The 23,894-nt window shown below is 39.1% G+C and overlaps 1 protein-coding gene across 4 annotated transcripts in view; it reads right to left on the bottom strand.

The window, feature by feature from the left end:
- XIRP2 (xin actin binding repeat containing 2) overlaps positions 1–23,894 on the bottom strand; it is a 142,858-nt gene that overhangs the window by 17,954 nt on the left and 101,010 nt on the right. For 3 of the 4 annotated variants that reach the window (XM_067549307.1, XM_067549304.1, XM_067549305.1), the window contains 4 exons: positions 19,957–20,088; positions 2,194–2,301; positions 1,799–1,871; positions 722–855 (listed from right to left, as the gene is read on the bottom strand). In XM_067549307.1, the coding sequence (XP_067405408.1) occupies positions 722–855; positions 1,799–1,871; positions 2,194–2,301; positions 19,957–20,088 (447 nt within the window). Of the gene's footprint in view, positions 1–721; positions 856–1,798; positions 1,872–2,046; positions 2,125–2,193; positions 2,302–19,956; positions 20,089–23,894 lie in introns of those variants that run through there. The other variant, XM_067549306.1, reaches the window with a different exon arrangement.

Genomic DNA, 23,894 nt, shown 5'->3' on the forward strand with positions numbered 1-23,894 from the left:
GATCACCACTTTTATTCATTGCATTCAAAGGGCTTAGTCCTGCATGGTGCTGAGCAATGGGATTGCAATGGGATTTAAAGGGACCTAACACCTCCAGGAGTTACTCAGAGCCTTGTAGAATTGAGCCTAAAGGGAACATGCTATTGTAACACAGCCTATGTTTGGAAGGTAATGTACTTCATTTAAAGAGATGCACAGTGATTTTGCAGATTTGCTTTCTCTGCTGCAACCAATGCAGATTGTATCATTTATCAGCAGTTTATATTTGTTTCATTCTTTGATGAAATTGATATTTCACTGCATTTACCTCTGATGAACCAATGTGTCAACCAAAATTTTTGAAGAAAAATAATGATGACAAGAAATTTTTTACAAGAGTCAGAGAGAGAGAGGAGATTGCATGCAGCAGAGGAAGACAGTGGAAAAACAAAGTTTTTTTTAAAAGCTACACTTTTAACGGTGTTTGTCATATAATATAAATATATTTGTTAGATTGACTTAATGTAATTTCAATTACTTCTTAATGTGGAAAGTTTCCAAGCCCACCCATCTTCCCACCATTTCCACAATGTTATATTTATTTTCAAAATCAACTAAATGAACAAAATATGAATATGCTGAGATCTGAGTGATTGCACAAAAGGGCAATGTTTCAACATTCTGACTAACTTTAACAGCCTAGTTGGCGTGGACAGAAATTCCTCTTATTAAAAGCACAGACCTTAATATGCTTTGCAGGTGTTGCAGTCTCTCTGTCAGAGAGAAGAGCCTTTTCCTGGGCTGTCTTTTCAAAGTGCTGTTTTAAAAACTGTGTTGAAATCTTTGGGATCTCTTCAGTCATAGCTGAATTGATGACTGTAATATGAAAAGAAGAACAAAAAAGGTTTTTTAAGCCTAGCATTTGATTATAATTGTCTAACAGCGAGTTACTTTAAAAAAAAAGTTCATTACACTAAACCAATCAACCTTGCAGAGCTGGAGAATCACTGTCAGTAATCAAACAAAGACACAGAAAACCACAGAATAATTGTAGAGTAACATATTATCACATATAGTTTTGCAATATATGAATTGTGTTAAAGTCAGGACTAGAATTGGTTGAAAACTGAAAAAACAGTGTTCATGAACATTTTTCATATTCTGCAGAGCATTTCACATCAATCTTAATTTTACCCCTTATTATTCACTATTTACAGATGTTTGCATAAATGGGTTTTTGTTTGAACAAATGTTAGGGGAATGGCTTTTCTTCATGGCCTCAAATGAGTAGATCATTTAACCGTACTTGAAGTACAAGTAATTTACAAAGTGCTTCACAGGTACTTAAATTAGCAAGTGCTTCTTAAATTCCACTGAAGTCAATGGGTGTGTTTTGCTGAATAGAAATGGATTACTGAATCAGGGTCCATATTCACCTGTGAACAATGGTATTTTTGTGTGAACAAGTCTATTTGTTGATTGTCATTTCTTAGGCTACGTTTACACTGACAGGCGGCAAAATCGCCGCCGCCAGATCGATCTTTCAGGATCGATTGAGCAGTCAGTGAGACCCGCTCAATCGATCAGGAAGTCAACTGAGTAAGTCCACTCCCTCAAGTAGTGTAGTGCTGTGTCAACGGGAACAGGCTCAGGGAAGTGTGAACAGCGCACAGAAGGGAAGCTGAGCAGTCGACATCAGTTACGCAAACTACTCTGCGTAGTTTGTGTAACTCCCGTCGACTGCCGCCAAATCGCGCGGTCAGTGTGAACCAGCCCTCAGTCTTTATTCTCCTGCTTAAAATCTTCCTGATTGTTTTACCTGTTTCATCAGTATGTTGAGTGAAATTAGAAGCCAATTTTGTCTTATGGGTAGCCTGCTCAAGATGAGAAACCTGTGGAGAAAGTTTTAATTTTAATACAGGATTTGGTGAAATATGTCTAAGTTTTCTATTTGCATGCAGATACTCAGAACAAATGCTTTATGAAGGTAAAATCTGAATAAAAACCCAGCTAATTAACACCCTGAAGCAACACTTATAAAACATCTATTTTAAAATGACTGCCTACCACAAAATCAGGGAGGCTTACACCAGCACATCATGATCTTGTTATAATAAGTGGTAACAGTGTTAAAAGCAAAGCAAATATGCAGTCTCTGTATCAGCATCTCAGGATAGTGGCCTGGTGACATAATTATGAATTGATACACTTAACCTCTTCGGTTTGAAAGACTTCCAGCTGAGTTCCTTTGGAGGTTATTTCATTCTGTTCAGCTTCTCTGCTACTGCTTGATGCTGTTAGATGACTTGTACTTGTCACCTCCTAAAGACAAATACAAGTAATTACATAGTAACAGCTTAATGAATAATAGAAAAACTTAATGTTTGCCTACAAATGGCTTTTCGCTTATTTTATCACTTATAGCATTGTTTGAAAAATACATTTTTCAGCAAGATACCATTATTAACTAGTTTGTATGGATAAGAACTATACACAGTCTAAGATAGGCCTGCTTATCTAATAGAACATATGTTCTCATTTCATTACTGCAGTCTCAGAGTTTGATCTGCAGGTACGGAAGTTCCAAGGATAAATATAAGGTACAACATGATGAGCAGGAGAGTATTGGAAGCCGATTCTGCTTTAATGAAGGTGACTCTGCACAGTCACTAGGTTACTCCTTATTAGCAGAGGTGAGGCCATAGTAAATTCTATCATTTCTTTGCATAAAAGATAGTGTACAAAGATGTGTGCACATGTAAATGCACGTGTGCACATTTGTATGTGCAAAATGGAGGCTGTATAGGCACTTTAAAAATTTTGACCCATACTGCCATCAGTCTTAGCAGAAGATCCCACGTAATATATGTGTTGCTTTTATATTTGAAAAGAAAGACAATTGTGGTCTAATAGACTGAGCATAGGGCTGAAAGTTTTCAGACATGGTTCTATATATCTGTGTCTTGTAATTTCATGTCTGTGACACCTACTGTGGTGATAGCTACGTGCAGTTTCATCCTAGATTCTGCTACTGACTTGCTTTCTGACCTAGGGCAAGTCATTTAACTTCTCTGCGTCTCATTTACCTATCTGGTAAACATTATTCTTCCATTTTACAATCTTCATAAAGTGCTTTGAGACGTACTGTTTAAAAGCATTCTATAAGTGCAAACAATTATTATTTAAATCCATTTGCACAGGTTTTTCGAATATTTTGAGATTTATGCTTGATAAATCAACTCACCTATTTGTCTGTGACAAACAGGAAACTCCTTGGTAAAAGGGGGACTCACTCATTAGTTTATGCTGAATCTAAGCTTCCAGCTTAAAGAAAATAAAAAGGTTTGTAATCCTTCTTCAGAAGAAGAATGTCCCAAACACTCAAGTGAATACAAGTGGAGGCAATGTGTGGTGTAACTGAGACTGTAGAAATACAACCTGAAGAATAGAGAGCCATTGACTTCCTAAATCTGAAACCTTGGCACCTGCTTTTAGTCAAATAAGCCATGGGTGTAACAATCTCCCTCCTTCCGCACCATCCCGTCCCATGCCCTCAGTCACTATATGGTAATAGAGCCATTCCATGGCTATTACTCCAGCCTCAGGACCAAGGTAGCCTCTATGGAGCTAGCACCACATGAAGGGAATGTCTGAGGAATCTATGCAGTGGAAGATCCACTGGTTGGCCCCCAAATCCCTGCTGCACAGTGAGATGCCAGGCATTTCAGGCTCCATGGCAGAAAGGCTGCATGCCTCCCCTTCATAGGCTTTATGAATCCCTTCTCATCTCTCCCACTGCCCCACATATAGTGACATTCTCTGGTGTAGGTAGAATAAATCTTCTGGCTAGTGACCCCCTGGATGATTTAGTGGGTCACTAACCTCAAGACTTATTGTATTCACTGCCATGCTTGAACTGTCAAAGTGCACGTAGGGTTTGGGGTGGGCAAGATGGGGGCCTGGCTGATGTTGCATATAGCAGTTTTGAGAGTTGGCTCCCCACAAAGACAAAAAGGATCCAGAGTTAACACTGAAGGGAGGCAACTCACAAATATTTAGGGGTAAATTCTGCCCTCCTCTCTCTCCCTAGTTATATTTTACATATACGTATGTCTCTGCATTTAACTATGGGTGTGTTAGATCTGTAAGTCAAGATCTCATTACTGAAAAAACTCATCATAAGACACAAAATATATTGATGTTGTCATTATATATTCTTTGAGTTGTATAAAGGTATTAAAAAGGAATATAATAAGGCTTAATGCAGTCAGAAACCAAATCTAATCACAGCATCATTGCTGCTTTATTGATGCAACTTTTATGTGTTTATGAAGTAACTCCTATATTGCTAGAAAATCACGACATAAAATAATAGCCATAGTTATCTAAAGCTATAATTAACAGTACCTTCAGCGGCCTAAACATTAAGGACCAAATTTTGAGCCCGTACTTTGAAAGCAGCTGGTAGAGAGAGGCATGGGATATTAATGACATTATGATACTAAATCCCTCCACTATTGAAACAAAGGAGTAATACAAGTAACTTTGTGATTCACCTATACATAACTCCACAAGAATATTATAAACCTTTAAGGATTTGTGAAGTTGGGCGCTACAGCAAGAGGATAAATAGACACATGCTGTGGTCAAGATGCTAAACGCTTTACAAAGATGGCAGGTACCAGTCAGAGCACGTATAATTCCATCAGGAGAGAACAGTTATGGGTATCCCTTTGTGCAGGTATATAGAATACAACAGGAGAGAAAAATGTCAGTATTTTTAGACCCAGGTATGAAAACACCTACTACTATGATGATGGTTTTCCTTATGGTCTGGGTCCTCCTTTAACATACTGTAGCTAGACAATAGTTAGTCATGTGGCAAATTGGGACAGCTGTTTATTATGTACAATAGTCACTTCACTTCATCCTCCCATTCTCCTCCACCCCTTCCTTTTGTGGGTTTCTTCCACCTGTTCCAGCTTATCATTACCACAGACTGTGTCTGGGACAGGGATTGTGTTATTTAAGTATATGTACAACATCTACCATAATGCAGTCTAGAGCAGGATCTCTAGAGACTACTTTAGTACAAATATTAAAAAATATTAAAAATTAAAATAATTAATCTTTAGAAAGGAGGATGCAAACATGCATAAATCTGTATATATCTGCATTTAGGGGACTGAATTTGTATTCAGACTTTCAGATGCTATTACTGAATAGAACTGTAATTGCTACACTAGTTTTATATGTTAGTGGCCAACACATCAATTTTAAGGCCCCTGGGCTTCAGTAACTTATATAAAATCCTTTTGTAAAATGTTCCAAGATTTGTTTTTCAGTAATTGTTTGTGATGTACACTTTGGAACTATGTTTGAGTTTTCCTTTTATATGACTTTTTGGAATTTCCCATCCCTGTGTTGACAGAAAAATAAAAAGGATAACTTTTTATAGAGTAAAATTATTTGTATGGAGAAACAGAAAATCTATCAAAAGAAAATGGGGCTGGATAGCTCGATGATCGGCACTAGGAAATGTAGCCTTTCATCAATTCATATTTGAACCATTTTGGTATTTACTTTAATTTGTATGTTGTGCTCATCATTCAGTCTCTCTGTGCAGCTACTTATGTAACATTATATGTATATATATCTTATCATTAAACCAAAAACTTATTCCAGTCTACAGCTCTGTACAGATCTATTGCTCCCTGCAGGTAAAAGCATAAGTAAATTCATGAGATGTATGATTTAGTTACTGAAATTTGTAACCATATGATGGCTGCTCAGTGGCCAATTGGAACAGGTCTCAATCTGATGTGATCTTTCAGTTTACCTTTCTTTATAACACTTCTAGTGCACCTATCACAGTATTATCTAAGTGCCAATATGGAAGATTCACAAAGAGATTTCCTACAGGACTCCACAGTATATTCTCTTCACCTCTCCCAAGTTTGGTAGTTTTGCTTTTATTTTGTGTGTCAGTGTGTTTACATTGCTTTCACTCATTGTGTGGAGGCTTTTTAAAAAGGTGAGTCTTGCACCATTCTTTGAAATATGTCAAGTTAGGGCTCACACTTATCTTCTATGATAGGTCATTCCACATTGGCAGTCGTTTATCCAAGGATCTTAACCTGATCAAGGTATCTATTGCTTCTGTTGCTTCCTGTTTGTTCAGGGTTGATGATGAGTCCTGTAAGATCCTGAGACTTCATGTTACTTTTTTAATGGAATGCAGATGCCTTCAATGGAAGATGAGATAATGCTTTGGCAACCTCTTTGAAATGATTTCTTCTTGCCACCAACATTGAGTCAATTTGAGCAGGATTCTCCTTATCCTGGTTCTGCTCTCATTCAGGCATTGGAATGTCTTTGCAACTATAGATCATGTCTGCTGAATAGGAGATACAATGCTTAGAATTGTCAGTATATTATGAGCAATGGAGCCCATGTTGTACTGGATCATCTTCAAGACGTTTCATATAAATACTGAAGAGAAGGGGTCAGATAGTATTGATTGCTGTTGAACTTTGTATTTGAAGGCTTTTGAAAATAAGGAATGTGGTAGGAAATGCCTACCACAACTCTCTGGATTCTCTTTTGAGGAATGTTTGAAGTCACTGTAGTATGTCTACATTGCACATTAAGCCCAGGTCGGTGAACCCAGGTTCGTATACTTGGTGTTTCCAAGTGCTGCTTGAGCATCCACTCAGTATTATAAATCTGAGTTTACAACTACTGGACCTGGGTGTCACTGCCATGCTAATGTGTCCATACTGCACTATGCAGACCTTCTGACTTGGGTCTGCGGCTTCACTTCTGTCCACACTACAAAATGACAGGGCTTAGGGCTGGGATTTGCGCTCTGACTCATCCCCTAGCAGAATACTAAGAGCCAGGTCCAGAGTGCTTGCTGACCTACTGAGTCAGGCTGATTTGTGTGTAGACAAAAGGGGAGTTCAGGTTCAAACCTGAGTCAGAGGCCAGGCTTAGTGTGCCATGTAGACATAACAGGTAATGCTGCATTAGCCACCCTGGCTAGGCTTTTTCTGTAGGTCGGCAGCACTTAGTGACTGACTCTACTGAAGGCTGCACAGAGGTTGAGCAGTACAAGATATTGGACTTGGTTTACTTGCACTGTAGCCATTAGGCAGTCGTCCATCATTGCTATTAGTGCTGTGTCTGTGCCATGTCCTGGTCTTAAGCCGGTCCATAGTTTCAAGAGAAACTGTCACTGGAGTTTGCTTGAGACTACCTTTTCCCTGTTTTACCTAGGCAGGGAATTCAGAAAGAGAGAGAATTGGTGTTGGTTTCTTGAGGAGTAGGAGATTTTAGATTCTTCAGGAAGGTTAGTCAGTTCCCCTCTCTGAAGGAAGCAATGATCACACCCACCAGCACTAGCCTAGCTGCTTGTCACTGGCTTTAAATAGCCAGGAGGGACAAGAATCCATTTGACAAGTGTCCTCAGCTTCTTCTGCTTCCATGATGGGCCAAATTCAATAAAGGGTGATGCTTTCTGTTCTGGTTTGGTATCCTCAGTCCCAGGGAGTTTGGCTTATACTCAGTTTATCCTTGTTGTGAGGTAGGCTGAGAGCTCTTTGCTGCAGTAAGTGTTTGTGTCTGACATTCAAGTTATGCAGTCTTGATCGATTAGCCAGTTACCCCACAGAAAATTCTGCTAGCTGTGACTTTGCAGCTTCTAAGGCACAATAGAAGAGAGTCTCTTCATTTCCAACGTGGCAGTCGCATATTCCTATAAGAAGTCTTTGTGCCTTTGTTGAACGGATTCAGATTGGATTTTTTGTCACCAGTGATTTAGTGTTCTGCTTTCACTGTTCATCTGATGTGGTTTGTCAATGAACAATAGAGATCTATGGGGTTGATGTAGACGATTTAAGGTTGTGGCTACCACATAGTTAGATTGTTCTACCACTTTGGTAATCAGGCTGGACAACTAGAGCATCTATAGCAGTGGTTCCCAATCTTTTTTGAATGAAAGCCCCACTAGTTAACACTAAAACACATGCACCCCTTCCCCTCATATCCATTGCCCCACCCCTTCATCATCATCATGTGTGTTTATAGTCAGTGATGATAACACTAAATTACATAAATAATAATAATAAGTTACTCTTACGTGAGTAAGCAGCTAAGCCTTCCCTGGCGCAGCCGCCACCGCACATCCTGTGTGGCCCTGCCTCTTCCAGTCCCTCATGGACTGAGGGTAATGGAGGCGGCGGGTGCTGGCAGGCTGGCCGGAGCTGCACCAGGCCCCCATTGGTGCAGAGCTGCTCCACTCCAGCCAAGCCAGCTTGGGGCTGGGTGGGGGCCGCTTCTCCACTGCAGCCAGCGCGGCGCTCAGGGCTGCTGCGCCTGGCCAGAGTGGAGCTTGGGGCTGTTGCTCCCTAAGGGGGTGCTGCTTCTTCTCTCCAGCCAGCGCGGAGCTCCAGGGGGCTGCGCCCAGTTGGTGTGGGGCTTGGGGGGGGGGCTGCTCCTCCGCTCCAGCTTGTGCAAAGCTCGAGGCTGCTCCTCCGCTCTGGCCAGTACGGAGCTTGGCGGGCTAAATAACTTCAATATTACTAAAGCCTCACAGACCCCCTGTAATGTTTGGTATCCCCCCAAGGGGGTCACGCATCCCAGGTTGGGAACCGTTGGTCTAGAGTACACTGTGTCCAAGACCATTTAGAGAAAATCATTCTGGCTGGTTCAACTACTCAAGTGGGAGAGTAGTGGGGAAAACATGTCTCTTATTGGATTAGGTGGTGGCTGGACCTGTATGGAAATGTTTATTATGCTAAAGATAAGGTTCCACATGTGACTGACAGAGTGTGTAGCCAGCCACATCACATGACCACCCCAAAACTGGCACCTTCATTAGCAGTCTCAGCAGAAAAGGGAAAGAGTGACTAATTACAGAGGGTGAATAGTAGTGTTACCCTATGAAGGTCTCCCCAGAACAGGAATGAAGATGCACAGGCAGTGTGGGCAAGCTTTCACTACTGCTCCCTATTTTGTAGAACCCTAGATTTTAGTTTTCACTGTCATTAATATGGCAACCACTAAATTCACATTAGAAAAGAGAACCAGGAGGATGCTTGTGGAAGTTATGGCACAAGAAAAAAAAAGACAAATAGTTGAATATTTGGATGTTTCACATACATATTTTGAATGAAAAGCCACACATGCTGTATATCATAGCAATATTTAACTATGTATATGTAGTACTACCTGCAGTACAACTGTTTGATAAAAGATGGAAAAAAATATTTCACTTATTTAAAGTTGTGGGTTCATCTAGACTTTGAGATCTGTATCCAAGCTGAAAGATTTTGATTCAGTAATCTAGAATAAACTTTCTGCTATTTAAAGTATATAATCACATTTTCCATGAAAGTGGAGTTCCATTAAGTATAAATAAAATGTTATGGTCTTGAACTAGTTATTTAATCTAAATTTAAAGACTATTCCATATAGTCTGAGTGATTTTATTTCCTGTGAATTTGACTATTTCTGCTGATTATTTGAGAGTGAATCTCAACAGGGTATAAAGGGCAAAGATACTGAGACTGATATGCTAAGAAATGGCACCTTTATCAAAGATAAAATGGAGCCACCTGAGTGGCTTGATGGAGAACTAGATTTAAAAACTACTCAACCTTAGGCCAGGCAAAATCCATTATTCAGAGAAACATCATCGGTTCTCTCCACCAGAGTTGGACAATCACATTACTTCTTGCCATATCCGACCTCACTGCCCCTGGCAGATAAATGGCAGCAAAGACGGCCCATGTCAGCATAAAAATGGGGGCAAGAAGTAACCTTACGTGACGTGAGTAAAACAGTTTCAGAGGAAAAGGGCTGAGTAAAACATTGAATTTCATAAGAAATGAAGTCTCTTTTTATTTGTATTTTTCTAATTCGGAGCCAAATCCTCCTTGGCTCCTTCTTCTAATCACTTCAGTGATGTCAATGAATAAGTTGGGCAGGATTTGGCCCTATTCAATGGTAATATACAGCTCCTATATTATATAGCACTTTTCATCCATTGATCTGATAACACTTCACAAAAGAAGGTAAGTATTATTAGCCCCAGAGTAAAGATAAGGGAATAGTGGCACAAAAAGGTTGAGTGATTTGCGCAAGGTGACACAGCAAATCAGTGGTAGAGTTAGGAATCAAACCCAGGTCCTTCTGACTCCCAGTCCAGTGCTTAATCTTACTGGCCTGCACTTCCTCTCTCTTTTTGGAATAATGGGTGCTCAGCATCTCTAAAACCCTTTATTTTACATTTCTACCTCTAAGCACTTAAGTTCAAAAATGTTTCCCTAAAGTTTTTTATGTATTAGCTCTAAACCATTTCATCATTCAGTCCATAAAACCTGAACTAGATTATCTGGTTCCTCCGGTTTCCCAAAAAAGATATCATTGTCCTGAGGCTCTTCCAGGTTCCATAAAGTCCCTAGCTCACCTCCCCTTAGGCCCACTGATTCTCAATGCCCTGCTGGTATGAAACTCCCTGACTGTTCATCACAGATCTCATTGTCTTGTGGAGCTACTAAGTTTTCTGACTCATCTTCCCCCCTCAACCTCAGCAGCTCTCATTGCTCTGTGGAGGAATTTTGGGTTCCCTGAGTCATCCTTGTTAGTGCTGTGCAGAACTTCTAGCCCCTGGCTTTGTTAGACTCTTTCCTTCTTATGGACTACTAGCACAGTAATCTATTTATAGTGAAAACAAATATGTTTATTAACAAAGGCTAAAATTTAAGAAAGAGTACTTAAATATTATAAGAAGAACTGGTTACAAGTCAAACAAAGGCATAACACACTTCTTATAGACTAAACTTAACTTTAACAGGCTAAGGCCCTGTTTAAAGAAGTCTATTTTACCAAGATGTCCTTTTCAGCACTTTCAACCAAACTCAAGCACTTATTGAGATCCCATTGTAATGAATGCAATTGCACTGCCCAATTATTTCCTAGATGCAGGATCAAACAGGAGTCCTTTTGCTTTCCTTTTATACCTCAAAATCCATTGTCTTTCCACCTCCAAAGTCAGGACAACACCATGGCTTTTAGTCTCCAGTATCTTCCCATGTTAACATCACATCCTCACATTGACTTGGAATGCAAATGTAGCTTCTATTGTGTTTGGCTTACAATGATTACTTTACATCAGAGACTGGGATAAGTGAATAGACATGCTTTGTCACCTCTGCCTGGTTACATAGTTTAAAACATATTTTTAGCATGTACCTATAACTCTTTACACACCCTCTGTACATACAACTTGAAATACCTGTGAGGACTAGGGTGCCGCCAGCTTTCATTTAAGATCTCACATGACATTCTTTATAGATAAATACTGTGACCGCGATCTGTTGGGTATGGTGAGTGTGTCAGGCCTGTTAGGAGTTGCTGACACACAGTAATTAACCCTTTGCCAGCTGGCACAAACAAGAATGAGGAAAAATATTGAGATGAGAATGATGGGGAAAATATTGGCAGAATGATCAACATAAAACTCTGACACCCCTTAGTTCCAAATAAAGATGCAAATGCACCTTGTCCATGCAGGATTTAACTGTACGGTGAATCAAATGTGAAAGCATGGAATTTATCTGACATGCTGAAGTCAGTGCACACCACCTAAGATGCAATCTTCAGTGTAATAAGAAACTTGAGCTTGTAAAAATCTAACGGCTGAAAAGAGGCTTTCATCCAATTAGTAATATCCCAAGAATTATACCTCCTAATTGGATTTTCATATACATCAGATCCCTAATAAAGACTAAGTAGAAATCAGCTTTCCTTCTACAGGTTTGTGAAAAGCTGAAAAGACAGTTAAGATGACTTTTAAGCATCTATTCTCTCATCTTTGTGTGGGGCTTACACCATAAATCCTATTAACACTAATGTAAGTTACAGGCATAAATCCTCTGTACATCAGTGAAGAGAATAGACCCCTTGCTGTTAAAAAAGATGTCTGAAGATCCAACTGTGATAAACAGAGAGGACATTCAAGCAGCTTTTATGTGGGGGAGGTGAAAGTATCTGTTTGGTGTTAGATTTATGGCATAGTGGTCAGATGGCCTACCTAACTAAAACTAAAACTTTGGTAACCGGCATAATTCTCAGAGAGAAATGTTTGTGGGAAGGCATTGGCAGATCCACTGCTCCTGTCCCTTTCCTACTGTTCCTCCACACGCGCCTCTTTCCTTCCCTGTTTTTCTGTACATTTGTCTCCTAACTCTAGGGGCGCTCTTTCTTTCTCCCTTCTAGTCTTGTTCATCCTTCTATTTGTCATCTTGCTTTGTCTTTCTTCATGGCAGCATCGCCAAAATTTTGAAAGCAGGGCCCCACCACTCTGTTACATAATGAATCCAACAGTGCCCTTCTTCAATTCCACCTTGTGGTGTTAATGGCATATCCATATTTTAGAATTTCAATTTCATACAATTAAATAGTATTTTTTAAAATGTCTCCTTTGTAGGCCTTCATAATATGATACTTCCACTTCCTTCTTACATGCTTTGAAGAGTAATTAATAATTATACCTGATAAGAAATTTTTCCCCAAAATGATTTTTTCACCAAAAAATACTATTTGTCAGAACCAAAACTCTTTTTTTGAAATAGGGATGATTTCAATGAATCTCCTGACTCATTTTGTATTTTCTACACAGTACATCGTGTCATTTGTGGTGATTTCTTTTGTGATATTAGAGAGCTATTTTCAGAGGAAAATGTAGATAGCCTGCAAATACTTCCTTTAAAAATTACTTATAGATTTTTATGTGTTGGAGGCTCCAAATAGCAACAGTGAGAAGATAATTCACCTAATAATTTACTTATTAATTTTATATATTAGCCTTTAGATTCTCATGATAGCTAGGAAAAATCTAGGATAGATGGATCATTCATTATACCACAGTTGGTGTGCATGGAACTGTACATTATACCACAGTTGGTGTGCATGGAACTGTACCTGACAGAGTAGTAAGAAGACAAAGTCCCTCCCCGGAGGATTTTCCAATCTAGGGAGTTGATTGCTCCTTCTAGGCCCAGCACACAGTAAGGACTGCACTTTCCAGATCCAGCCTTACTATGTCATAGTTCATCTTTTTGTCCCAGTGAAACCAGCTACCTCTGCTGGCTTATGTGTTGGAGCATCCCTTCTTTGAGGCACTGTGCTCTAGGGGAAGTAGGGACAGAATAGCCTCTCCATTTCCCATATTGCAGGAATTGCAATCCTCCCTAATGCTTATGCTGGCTATGCAAAAAAAAGTCTCCTTATCCCATGTCACACCCATGCATTTATATAAAGGGTCAGGCAAAGTCTGGCCCTTTATGTGATGGACAACAGTATGAGAAATTATAACGTTCTGAGTGGGAAACCATGAGGGATAGATGAGAGGGAAAGGAAAACTACCCTTTCAAGTCCATCAAAATGTCTGCTGGCACTACAACCCTCCTGCCCATGCAACATGCTGTACTAAGGAATCCAAGTGAAGCTGGACTATAGGGAGTTGTATATGTGGCAATTCTATTAGTATAATAGGATTTATTTCAACATAATTTTCTAACAGTTTTTGGAATAAAAAAGACTTCTGAAAACCCTGTATTCCACTGATCAGATCCTATACGATTCAGCTCCATGCTTTGTGAAGATGTGGGAGAGGTTGGTAGCTTTGATATCAACAGCATGGTGCATGCAGGGATGTCACAGTGGAACAAGAGCCACCAATTTGCAATTTTGGGGAACTAAAATGACAAAAATGTAGTTATCCCTCTTATCTTTGTTATTTGGGGCGTTCCGCACCTAAAATACAGATTTTAGTTCCTTTTCCAAAGCAAGTCTTTGTAAAGAATGAATACAGATTATATCTGTCACAAACTATCAAAATATTTTTTTTTTTTTATTGAACCAACATCCTCTAGGGATTGTACCAAATCCACATAATCTTCCTGAGTGCTAACACTTGCATTAGGATCTTTACGGAAGTAGATATATGTATAAAAACAAGTACTGCCACAGTTCCTTATTGGCTCCACATATGAGATGGCTGCAGAAAGAGCTATTCTAACAAAGGTCAGGAACATCTAAAGCTCCTGACAGAAAATTCAGTGATGTAATTTATCATGTGATACAGAGGGAAAAAGTGGGGAATTCTACAGACAATCACCTCTTTTCCAAACCGTTCTCTCTTGTAACTCCATCTGCCATTTTATATATTTCCCACCGTATGTTTATTTTCTTCTTTAATACCACCTTTAAAAATAAATAACTAAAAAGTTATTTCTTCTCTAAATATAGGAAAGCATGTGAAGGTCTTGTTAGGATGCAAAGTAACTCTCAACTGAATTTTTTTAATTTAAATTTAAATTTCTTAAAGTGTGACCCTCTGAATGTCAAACAGATGTGATGATGAAATTGTAAGTGATGTGATGAGTTGCTGTGTCCCAATAATATACAGATGGGATCCTAAGGTGTACTTCCCCCTCTTCCCCACATGTAATCTTTGAGAGCAAGATTATTTCTCTCCCCATGCACATACAGAATAGTAAAGGAGTTTCAGTGCCCTCTTTACTCTCTTGTGCAAGCTCCTTGTATCGTGTGTCACAGCATAGAGGGGGGCAGGAGCCTCCACCACGCCACTACTCTGCATCCCAGGCAGAACTAAGCAACATGCTGACATGACATTCTGCGGCTGGCATAGATATTGAGTAAATTACTTCCCCTCTGGAGCAGGGTAGGAGGGAGGAAGAGCAGGAAATAAACTGTGATCCTCAATGTGATTCCCCTGGTGTGCTCCTTAGTCAATACAGCTATGTGCTCCCCCTATTTAGGGCAAGTTTTTATGTTACAGTCCAGCCCTAAGAAAGTGAAACTGATGATTAACTCACTAAGGGTCAGATTCTGATACCCTGCTGCTTGTTGAGTAAGGAATTATTCCTGAACAAGGGTATCGGAACATGGCCTTAAATATGACAGATTAGTTTGGTGTAGAATAAAAGCAGGCCTGACCTCCCCTTCCCCCACACCTCCGGCTTGATCTTAACCCAGCACTTAATTTTATTTTTAAAAGTTCAGTTCACTTTCTAAATGTGTATATGATTTTCACTTGCCTTGGCATTTCTCATTTCATACTGAAACTAGAAGTGCAATAGTGAGCTACTGTGAGATACTTTATGTAGTATTTCTGGGCTGACTGGAAACAAAAATGTTCATTCTCTTGGGCTTTCCAGCCCTGTTTTTCAGACTCAGGAGGTTTGAATAGTTCAAATAATCCAGAGTTTTGGGATTGTGTGTGTACTGAACTGTATTTATAAACCTGTTGAAGCTGGTAGAGAAAATATCAGAACAAGGAAAAATAGTAAAAGTTGCAAAGAAAGTGGTATGTTCTGTAGAAGAAATTAGCAATGTAGGAGAATTACATTAAAAACATTTTATGTTAAAAGACTGTTATTAGGCTACAAAGCCAAGCACTCAAAAGTTAGAATGTAAAAAAAACAGATGTAAATTGTCCCATGCATACTTAATTCTGCTGTGTGCACAGGCATTATGTAAGTACATTTAGGAGCCTAAATCTCATAGAATGTCAGTGGTATTTAGGATCTGAAGTAAAGTGATTTGGAAATTTATCCACAATTTAATTACATGATCACATACTATTTTTCCCATTGGATCCTGCCTCATTCAATGCAGAGGATGGACAACACTTAGGGAATGAGGCAAAGGTTCAATACTTTTATCTTCCTTATTCAGTTAGTGACTCCTGCCTTATTTACTGAGCACCATGCAATAAATGCAGAATTATTTGTTTCCTCATCGGGTGATCATCTCAAAATTAATGAATTTATTTTTACTGAGAGATTTATTATTCTGATTTTAGAGATGGGGAAACTGAGACAAAAGGTTTTGCCTGAGGCCACACAGTAAGAGAAAGACAAAGCCAGGTTTAGAATTCAGGCATGCCTGACTCCCCACACTGTGTTCATTCCTCCAGATGACTACTAGACGTGCTGAGCAGCTACAGTTCCCATAAGGCAGGGGGGGTTCTGTGGAATAGAATAGTACCTCATTGTGTAAATAAAGGCTGTATCATAATGTTTCCACACCAGGAGGCGCTGCATTAAATCTCACAGGCAATTGTAGAGCTGGCATTTCCTAACTTTTGGGTGTTTAACCTTCCAACCTTAACATTATTTTAACAGTTTTTAATGTAATTTCCTAGATTTTTTTTAATTTTAATTAAAAAGGGTACAAACAAATTCTGTGATGTGCAACTGTAACAACTCCCTCATCGGGTTCGGCTGAGTTATAAAACTTTTGAAATCCGTTCCAGCCCTACATTTCTATGAACATGCATCATCAGCAGGGTGTGAGCCCTGACCCTTCAGCACTGCTGTAGAGCTTCAGCTAGCTACATTAGTTATCAGCATGACAAGACGGATATTCTGGGGCAGGGAGAAAGAGTGTGTGTGTGGAGTACTCAGGTTATTTTGCTGAGTCTGGGAAGCTGTCTGATTTCAGGGTTTCCACTGCAGTGTGAGCTGCTGCTACTGCTTTGGTGATGGTGTGGGTGCAGCCTTTTTTAATGTTTATGTTCAGTTGTTGTTCTGGCAGGCTGCCAAAATTTACTGGACAAACATAAGTGAAAGAGGAGAAAAAACAATTTTCAAGTGTTTTATAACTCAGCAAAACCTAAAAAGAATGTCATGGGCCAAGGAAAAAGCATGTCTATGGTCCTAGAAATTCCTCTTTGGTGACTTAAAAAGTCCTGCTGCAAACATCAGAAATGCTGAAGCATCTTAAAAATAATTAAATAAATAAAAGTTGCAAGAATTTGTAATGGGGAGTGTTAAGCAGCTTAACTATAGCGGTAACTACTAGCTCCCCTATACAAAAAAAAAAATGGATTGGGTGCCTTCCTAAAGGTAAGAAGGCTAGCATTCCTCCTCCCTGTTGCTTTTCAATAGGAATTTTTTCAACAGCAGTATTAAGTTTGGAAAGTAGTGTAATGATTGGTCATTGGAAGGTAACTTCACATTCAAAGTTATTCTATTTTTCAAAACTTGTTGAGTCAATCTGATCTTAAAATGGTGATGTAACTGGCCTAGAAACATCTATTTCAATATATTAGAAATGAAATCTAATTGTTACTATAATTATTGCTAACTGTATTTAAATATTGTCAGATATCTAATATAAATGTTCTTGCTTAAGTCTTGTTAAACCTGACTAGCTTAGTTCTTATTGAGCCAAAATGTCAGCTGATGTAAACTGGCATAGTTCCATTGACTGAAAACTATGTCAATTTATGCCAACTGGGGATCTGCCCCTTCAGGTCAATAAAAGTTAATAGAGGGTCTGATTCCCCTCTCCACTAAACTGATTTTCAACAGTGTACTTTTGTTGAAATCAATGGTGTGGAACCAGTGTAAGAGAATATGGAATCAGGTCCATACTTCTGATTGCTGATATCTCCAAAAAAAAAGGGTCCCTATTCCACAGCTAGAATTACTCACTTGTAGGAGTGGACCCTTACTTATATGGAAATTCCTAATTCTGGTATTGCATTTGGATCTGAAGAAAAGTTGTATTAATCACAGAAGGCACAAAAGTCACATACTGGATTATGTCAAGGGGAGAAATGACTATGACTTTGAGTGTCAGACGTCAGAAGAAATACAAAGAAATGATAGTGAGAACGTAACTTCTCTAACCACCTCTAGCGGATGGAGGTCCTTTGACTGGACAGCAGGAAATGAGAAGCAAAAACACGTGTGACAGAAGGGGGCTCCCCCCCACGATTCTTGTCCCTATCAGTTCTCTCCTGAGCAAAGGGAAATGAGACCAGCTGATTGACTGCCAGATGCCCCACCCACCCCCTGCTTTGCCTATTTAAGCTAAAGCCAGGCTTTCCAAAAGCATCTCACTCTCTGCTTAGCTCTCCCATCCTCTCTGCTCTTAATGTTAGATTAGGAGCTGTGCTGCTTCTGATGCCATGACTCTGACTGATCACCTTTTTATAGGAATCAGGAAGGAATTTTCCCCATTGTTCCAAATTATTATTGTGGGGTTTTTCACCCTCTTTGCAGCCTCCCAGAGGCACATCTGGGTTAGAAATATTAGGATTTGAGGTATATATAATGTTGCTAAGATTACTGACTTATGACAGCTTGCAACTGGTATCGAGTGCAGGTAAAAGCTAAAAAGGCAGCTCCCAGAAGTCAATGGAACCTGGCATGGTGCAGTTGGACTATGTGTTCATCGGGGGAGGAGCCTGAAGTCTTTGTGGAATGAGGTTCTTCCCCTGCCCACCCCCAGCATTGTGGCCTTTGTTACTCAACCCCCACTTACTCGGGGAAGGGATGAGGTTTCACAACTGAGCAGAGTCTGTGGGGTAGTTCAGGGAGGATCTACTCCAAATTATTATTTGGTTTGTGGTTAAAACCCTGTTACCTGGACTGGAACCAGTTAAATGCCTGGAATGTGACAGCGGAGGGCAGGCCATATGATGCTCCTCCCCAAGGAATAATAAATAAAGTTGCAGTCTGCCATGTAAACCAATCCTGTGTGAGTCAATGAGTGTCTGTGTGGGAAGGAAGAGTGTCTATGACACTTTGAGAGTGTGAGAGAATGGATGAGTTATCCATATAGGTCTAGTTTGTTAGTAACGGATTCATATATATACCAACAACAACAGTTTTATATGATGCCACCCTCACATATCACGGAAAAACAGGGAGAAGAAAAAGTAACAGTTCTCCCTAAACCTTCAACAGACACACACATTAATATGCTTTTTAAAGCATTAAATAGGTCATACAAGATGACTATAGAGAAAACGAGGATCAGTAGAAACCTGGATAATCAGCGTCCCCTAACATATTTTAATTATTTTTAAAGAATCGCAATTTCAATTTAAAGATGTCTGAGATCATAAATTCTTTATTTTACCACAGTTCCCCCATAAAAAATGTAAACGCCTTTTCATATTTCTGCATTTGCAAATGCATTATTTCCATTGAATGGAGCTCCAGCCTTAGACATAATCCACCATTTACTCTGACTTACATTTCATTTATTTAATCTTAAAATTATGCCTTTGAATACTCAGGTTTCTCATTGACTTCAATGGGAACTGAGCAAGGACACACACACAGGGTAAATTTAGCTCACTGTGTGTAAATGCTGTGGGTTCTAATGCTCGTGAATAATAAAATTATAGACAGTGGCCTTGTGTAAAGTTGCCATAATTTAACACACAAAGTATGACTATTTTCAAACTTTAGCTTTATCTTGTGGTATAAAGTTTTACTCATATTATTTGAATGTGTCTTAAACAAACTCAAATGCTGCTGTTCACTATGCCATTACTATTTTTCAGAGTGCACGGTATAGATAGTGCAATTAATTTATTATACAAATCTTCCCATATTCCAAAATCATTATCTTCTGCATCAATTTTTCATGATATATGATGATGAAGTAATAAAATGCAAAAACCCTTTTATCTAAAACATTTGGAATGTGGTTTTACGTAGCATCTGGGTTCATCCATGCAATTTTTGATCTGTGCAGAGAAGCTGATTAAATTTAAATATGAAGGAAACAGCAAACTCCTTCTTAAGGAAAATGGCTTAACAACGCTTCAAGTAAAATATATGCAAAGTACTAACAGATACTTTTATAATGAAATACAACCCCAAAGACAAGGTTTTCGCAATGCTTATCTGTTTGCCTGTAGATCAGCTATGAGTCTAGCTCTCTTTTTCCACATTGAGGGTTTATCTAAAGAATATATGATTACAGTAGCAAATGTCAAAGAAAATTACACTGTGTATGTACTGTATAAAAACATTGTCTATCAGTGATCGTGAAATTAATCAGCACGTTCAGCATGGCAAGTAACAGTATTTCTCCTTAAACTTACCTACTAGTTCATATCGCCTATGTTATTATTATTACCTGTACAGATTTGTGCTCGTACTTGTGTTGATCAATGGTCTTTTGTGAAGAGGCAGTTTCCCTTTTCTCAAATTGTTTCTTCACACTTGCTAAGCCACCAGGTACTGTACAGGTCTCTGATTCCTCTATAGCCTAGTGTAATAGATAAAATAAGTGTTGTTTACCTGATGCAGTAAGAACAGACATTCATGGAGATGATTTTCATTGGGTAATAGAAATGATTTGTGTATTTAACACTTGACTAACCATACATTTACAAAATGTATGTAGCTACTCAGTGATAATTTCCATCAGCATATCCTACAAGCAATGCTACCTCATTGTATAGTAGATTCCATATTTAACTAGTAAGTACAAAACTCTGAAATGTTTTCTTGCTTCTCTGTAAGATACATTTTGATGTCTGATATCTATTGTTAGAACATGTTGCAACAGAAGCTAGCACACAACACATGCATATTAGTATATGTCATAGCCATTGTATTAAAACAAAGCTATAATAAGACTTTTAAAAATACTAAACATATAAACACTTAAGACTAGTTGTTAAAACCTCACTGGATCCCTGTGGGATTACTAGCTCATTGATTTAGAAAGATTAAAAACACATAAATAATAGACAGTCTATGGAATTCCCTAATCCAGAGCTTCTTCAACACCATTAACTGGTGATATAGAACAGGTGCTGAGAGACAAGCAATAGAACCTGTTATTCCCATAAGTCCTGTCTTCCAAAATTGACATCTATGGTCCCAAAGACCTCCTACATAATGCTAAGGATAAGTCATGTATATCCAGCAATGTATAATACTGTTTCTATTTGCAAAGACTACTCAGACATCAACATAGAAAAGACAGGCTCAAACCTGCAGAAGGTGATAAACTCAGAGAACACTGCAAAGCAGTCATAAATTGAGATGCTGGTAGAACTAGAGGGCTAGTTATTAAAAATCAAAACACTCTGGCTTGCCCTTGAACAGTGCAGACAATGGATTCCACCTCCTCACTTACTCTGACAGACAGGATGATGACCAATCGCCATCCAGGTTTTTCCTGCTGTCCAGGGGTAAACCCAGGACAGTTTAAGCCCAGGGTTCGAACTAAGGCTCGAGCCTAACCCCATTCAGTCTACACGTAAATCATGTTGACCCAGGGTTTGGTCCCATGGGGGTACAGGGTCCAAGCCAGAAACAAGCTGGGATCCAGGGTTCAAGCCCCATTGTTTGCAATGTGGACTTGTGCTCTGAGAGTTTGCCAGAAGTATTCCACAATCCCACAGGCTGATTTTCTATGTCCTCTGGAAAGTCAAGTTTGGTGGACAGTCAAATTTTCTCACATTGCACAACGAAGTGCTAGAGCAGCCACATTTTGGGAGGGCACCAGAAAGTCTGGGATATGGGTGGTTGGACTTGGGCCTCCATAATGCAGTGTAGATGCTGGAAACCCCAGGTTGCGACCCAGGGTTCAACAACTCCTAACCTGAGGTTCGAATGAATGTAGACACTCAAAAATCCTAGGTTAACAAACCCAGGGTCTGCTAACTTGAGTTCCATTAATCCTGGGTTTAAACCGCAGTGTTAAACATAGCCTTGTCCTCCTCTCCATAGAACACTGCTTACATAAAACACAGCATTGAAGCTCAGTGAACCCAGCCACAGAAAGCAAAGCATCCATTAAGTGGGGATGTAATTTCCGTATAATGGCCAAGTCATTTGGGTAGCTAGTATGTAAATCTGACAAGAGCAACAAGGCACATAAACAGCATTATTTTCAAAGGATGCAAAAGTCCTGAAGTTGTGTTTGAAGATGTTTGTATTTATGGTTAAGCAAATGTGAACAAGCAGTTGCTTTAGCAAGTGACCATTTCATGCATGCCTAGCACAAGTGACGCAATCTTCAGAGATTTATAGTGGGCAGTTTTAGTCATGAATCTTTCAGTACTAAGTCATGTTGCTTACACAAAAGCCATCGGCACATATCTAAACAAATTCCCTTCTCATAGAACCTGATCTTGAATTACATACACAAAATTACCATTGATTTCAACAGAGTTTTAACTAAGGAGTTCTGGATTGCGGCCAAAGGTATGTGTGTGTGTGTGGATGTACGTGTGTGTGTGGGTGTTTAACACATGCTAAATTTATTGAGATCCTTTGAGTTACAGGCATCACACTTAATACATTTTATCCATATTGAGAGAAAGTCACTACTCTTCATATTGAATATCATTGAAATTGGTAGGCTCTCTTAAGATGGTAGAATGTTTCCGAACAAAAAAAATTGTATGCACTGAACTGTACTTGATATAACCCAAAATATGCAACAACAATCAACATGTAGATAACATTACGACACAGAAGTATAGTATGTTTGGTATGTTTAAACACATGGGACCTAGATCCTGAGTTGTGGCTGAGGAATGCTTATCACTGCTTTGGCGGGAAGGGTTGCAAAGGTGACTTTAAAACACAGTTGTACTGCTGTGACCCAGGGGCTCCTGTGCACCAGTCCACTCTGTGCCCTAACCAGTCATTCTAGAAGTTAGAGACCATAATTCCCCACTACCAGCTGCAAGAACAAGGTGCACTTGGAAGCGGTATGATTGTGCCATGCCACCCAACTATTCCTTGGTGAAGAGATAATCCTTCAGTAGCTGTAATAATCCAGTGATTAGGATCTTAGTTTGTGGCTGGGGAGAGCCAGGTTCAATTCCTTGCTATGCAACATACATCCTCTGATCTTGAACAAATCACTCAGGCCTTACCTACACTAGGGGGGAGAAAAAGTGTTTTAACAGATGTTAACAGGGCAGTTGTTTTCACACGTGGTCAGAGGGTGGAGTCTATGGTTTTCTTTGACCAGCTACCACATGTGAAAACTACAACTGCCTTTTACGCTCGGATTTTAACTCCTATTAAAAATACATCTTTTCCTAGTATATACAAGGCCTTAGTCAAGTTGATATCCAAGTTCCCCAGATATAAAATGGAAAATACATCCCTATCTCACAGGGATTTTGTGAGGTGTAGTAATGAGGAGGGGCTACATAAGTATCTTAGATAGAGAGGGGCAAAGTTACTTCTGTGCTCCCTAGGATCTGGACATGCTCTCAACTCTTCTTATTTGTGTTTTTAGGAACTGTTTCATTTTGCAATTTGTATATTATCTCGCATTAATGTGTCATTTTGGACCATTGTTGAAAGAGTTTATCTTAATTGTATATCAGAAGAAAACAAATCCAGTAGTAAGACAGTTTTTCAAATTAAAATGAGAGTGTATATTATATTCAAAGAACTTGTTGCTGGAAAATTTGTAAGTGTGGTTTTTTTTCCTATTATGGGTAATTTAGAGTTCCTGTATGTTTTACTTCTCAATTCTTACTACAATCAAGCAGACTCTGCTTATTACATGTTGATCTAAAATATATTCTTCTGAAGTGTCCAGAAAGCAATAGCTACCTTTTTCCTAGGTATTATTTTTCTCTAAATCTTATCTGAGCTTTGCTCTTTCTCAGCTAGACTCAGAGTTATTTTAACAGCTATTGTGATATACTGTATAATAGCTACAGGCAATTCTACTGTATTTTATAGTTTGGGGAAACCAAACTTTTTTCATAAATTCCGAGGCCAGACGGGACTATAGTGATCATCTAGTCTAACCTCCTTTATAACACAGGCCACAGAACTTCCCCAAAATAATTCCAATAGCATATATTTTAGAAAAACATCCAGTCTTGATTTAAATATTGTAAGGGATGGAGAACTCACCACAATCCTTCTTAAATTATTGCAATGGTTAATTTTCTCACCATTACAAATTTACGTCCTATTTTTAGCAATAGGAATCACTCATCAAAATTCTCTGCAAATTTCACACGGTGCTGAAATGTTGCGTGACACTGCATATACAGATAAGTGCTGTGACATGACAGCTCAGCA

The sequence above is a fragment of the Emydura macquarii genome, unplaced genomic scaffold (genome assembly GCF_026122565.2).
Source record: "Emydura macquarii macquarii isolate MOO-44397 ecotype Brisbane River unplaced genomic scaffold, CSIRO-AGI_Emac_v2 contig_1253, whole genome shotgun sequence".
Taxonomy (NCBI): Eukaryota; Metazoa; Chordata; order Testudines; family Chelidae; genus Emydura; species Emydura macquarii.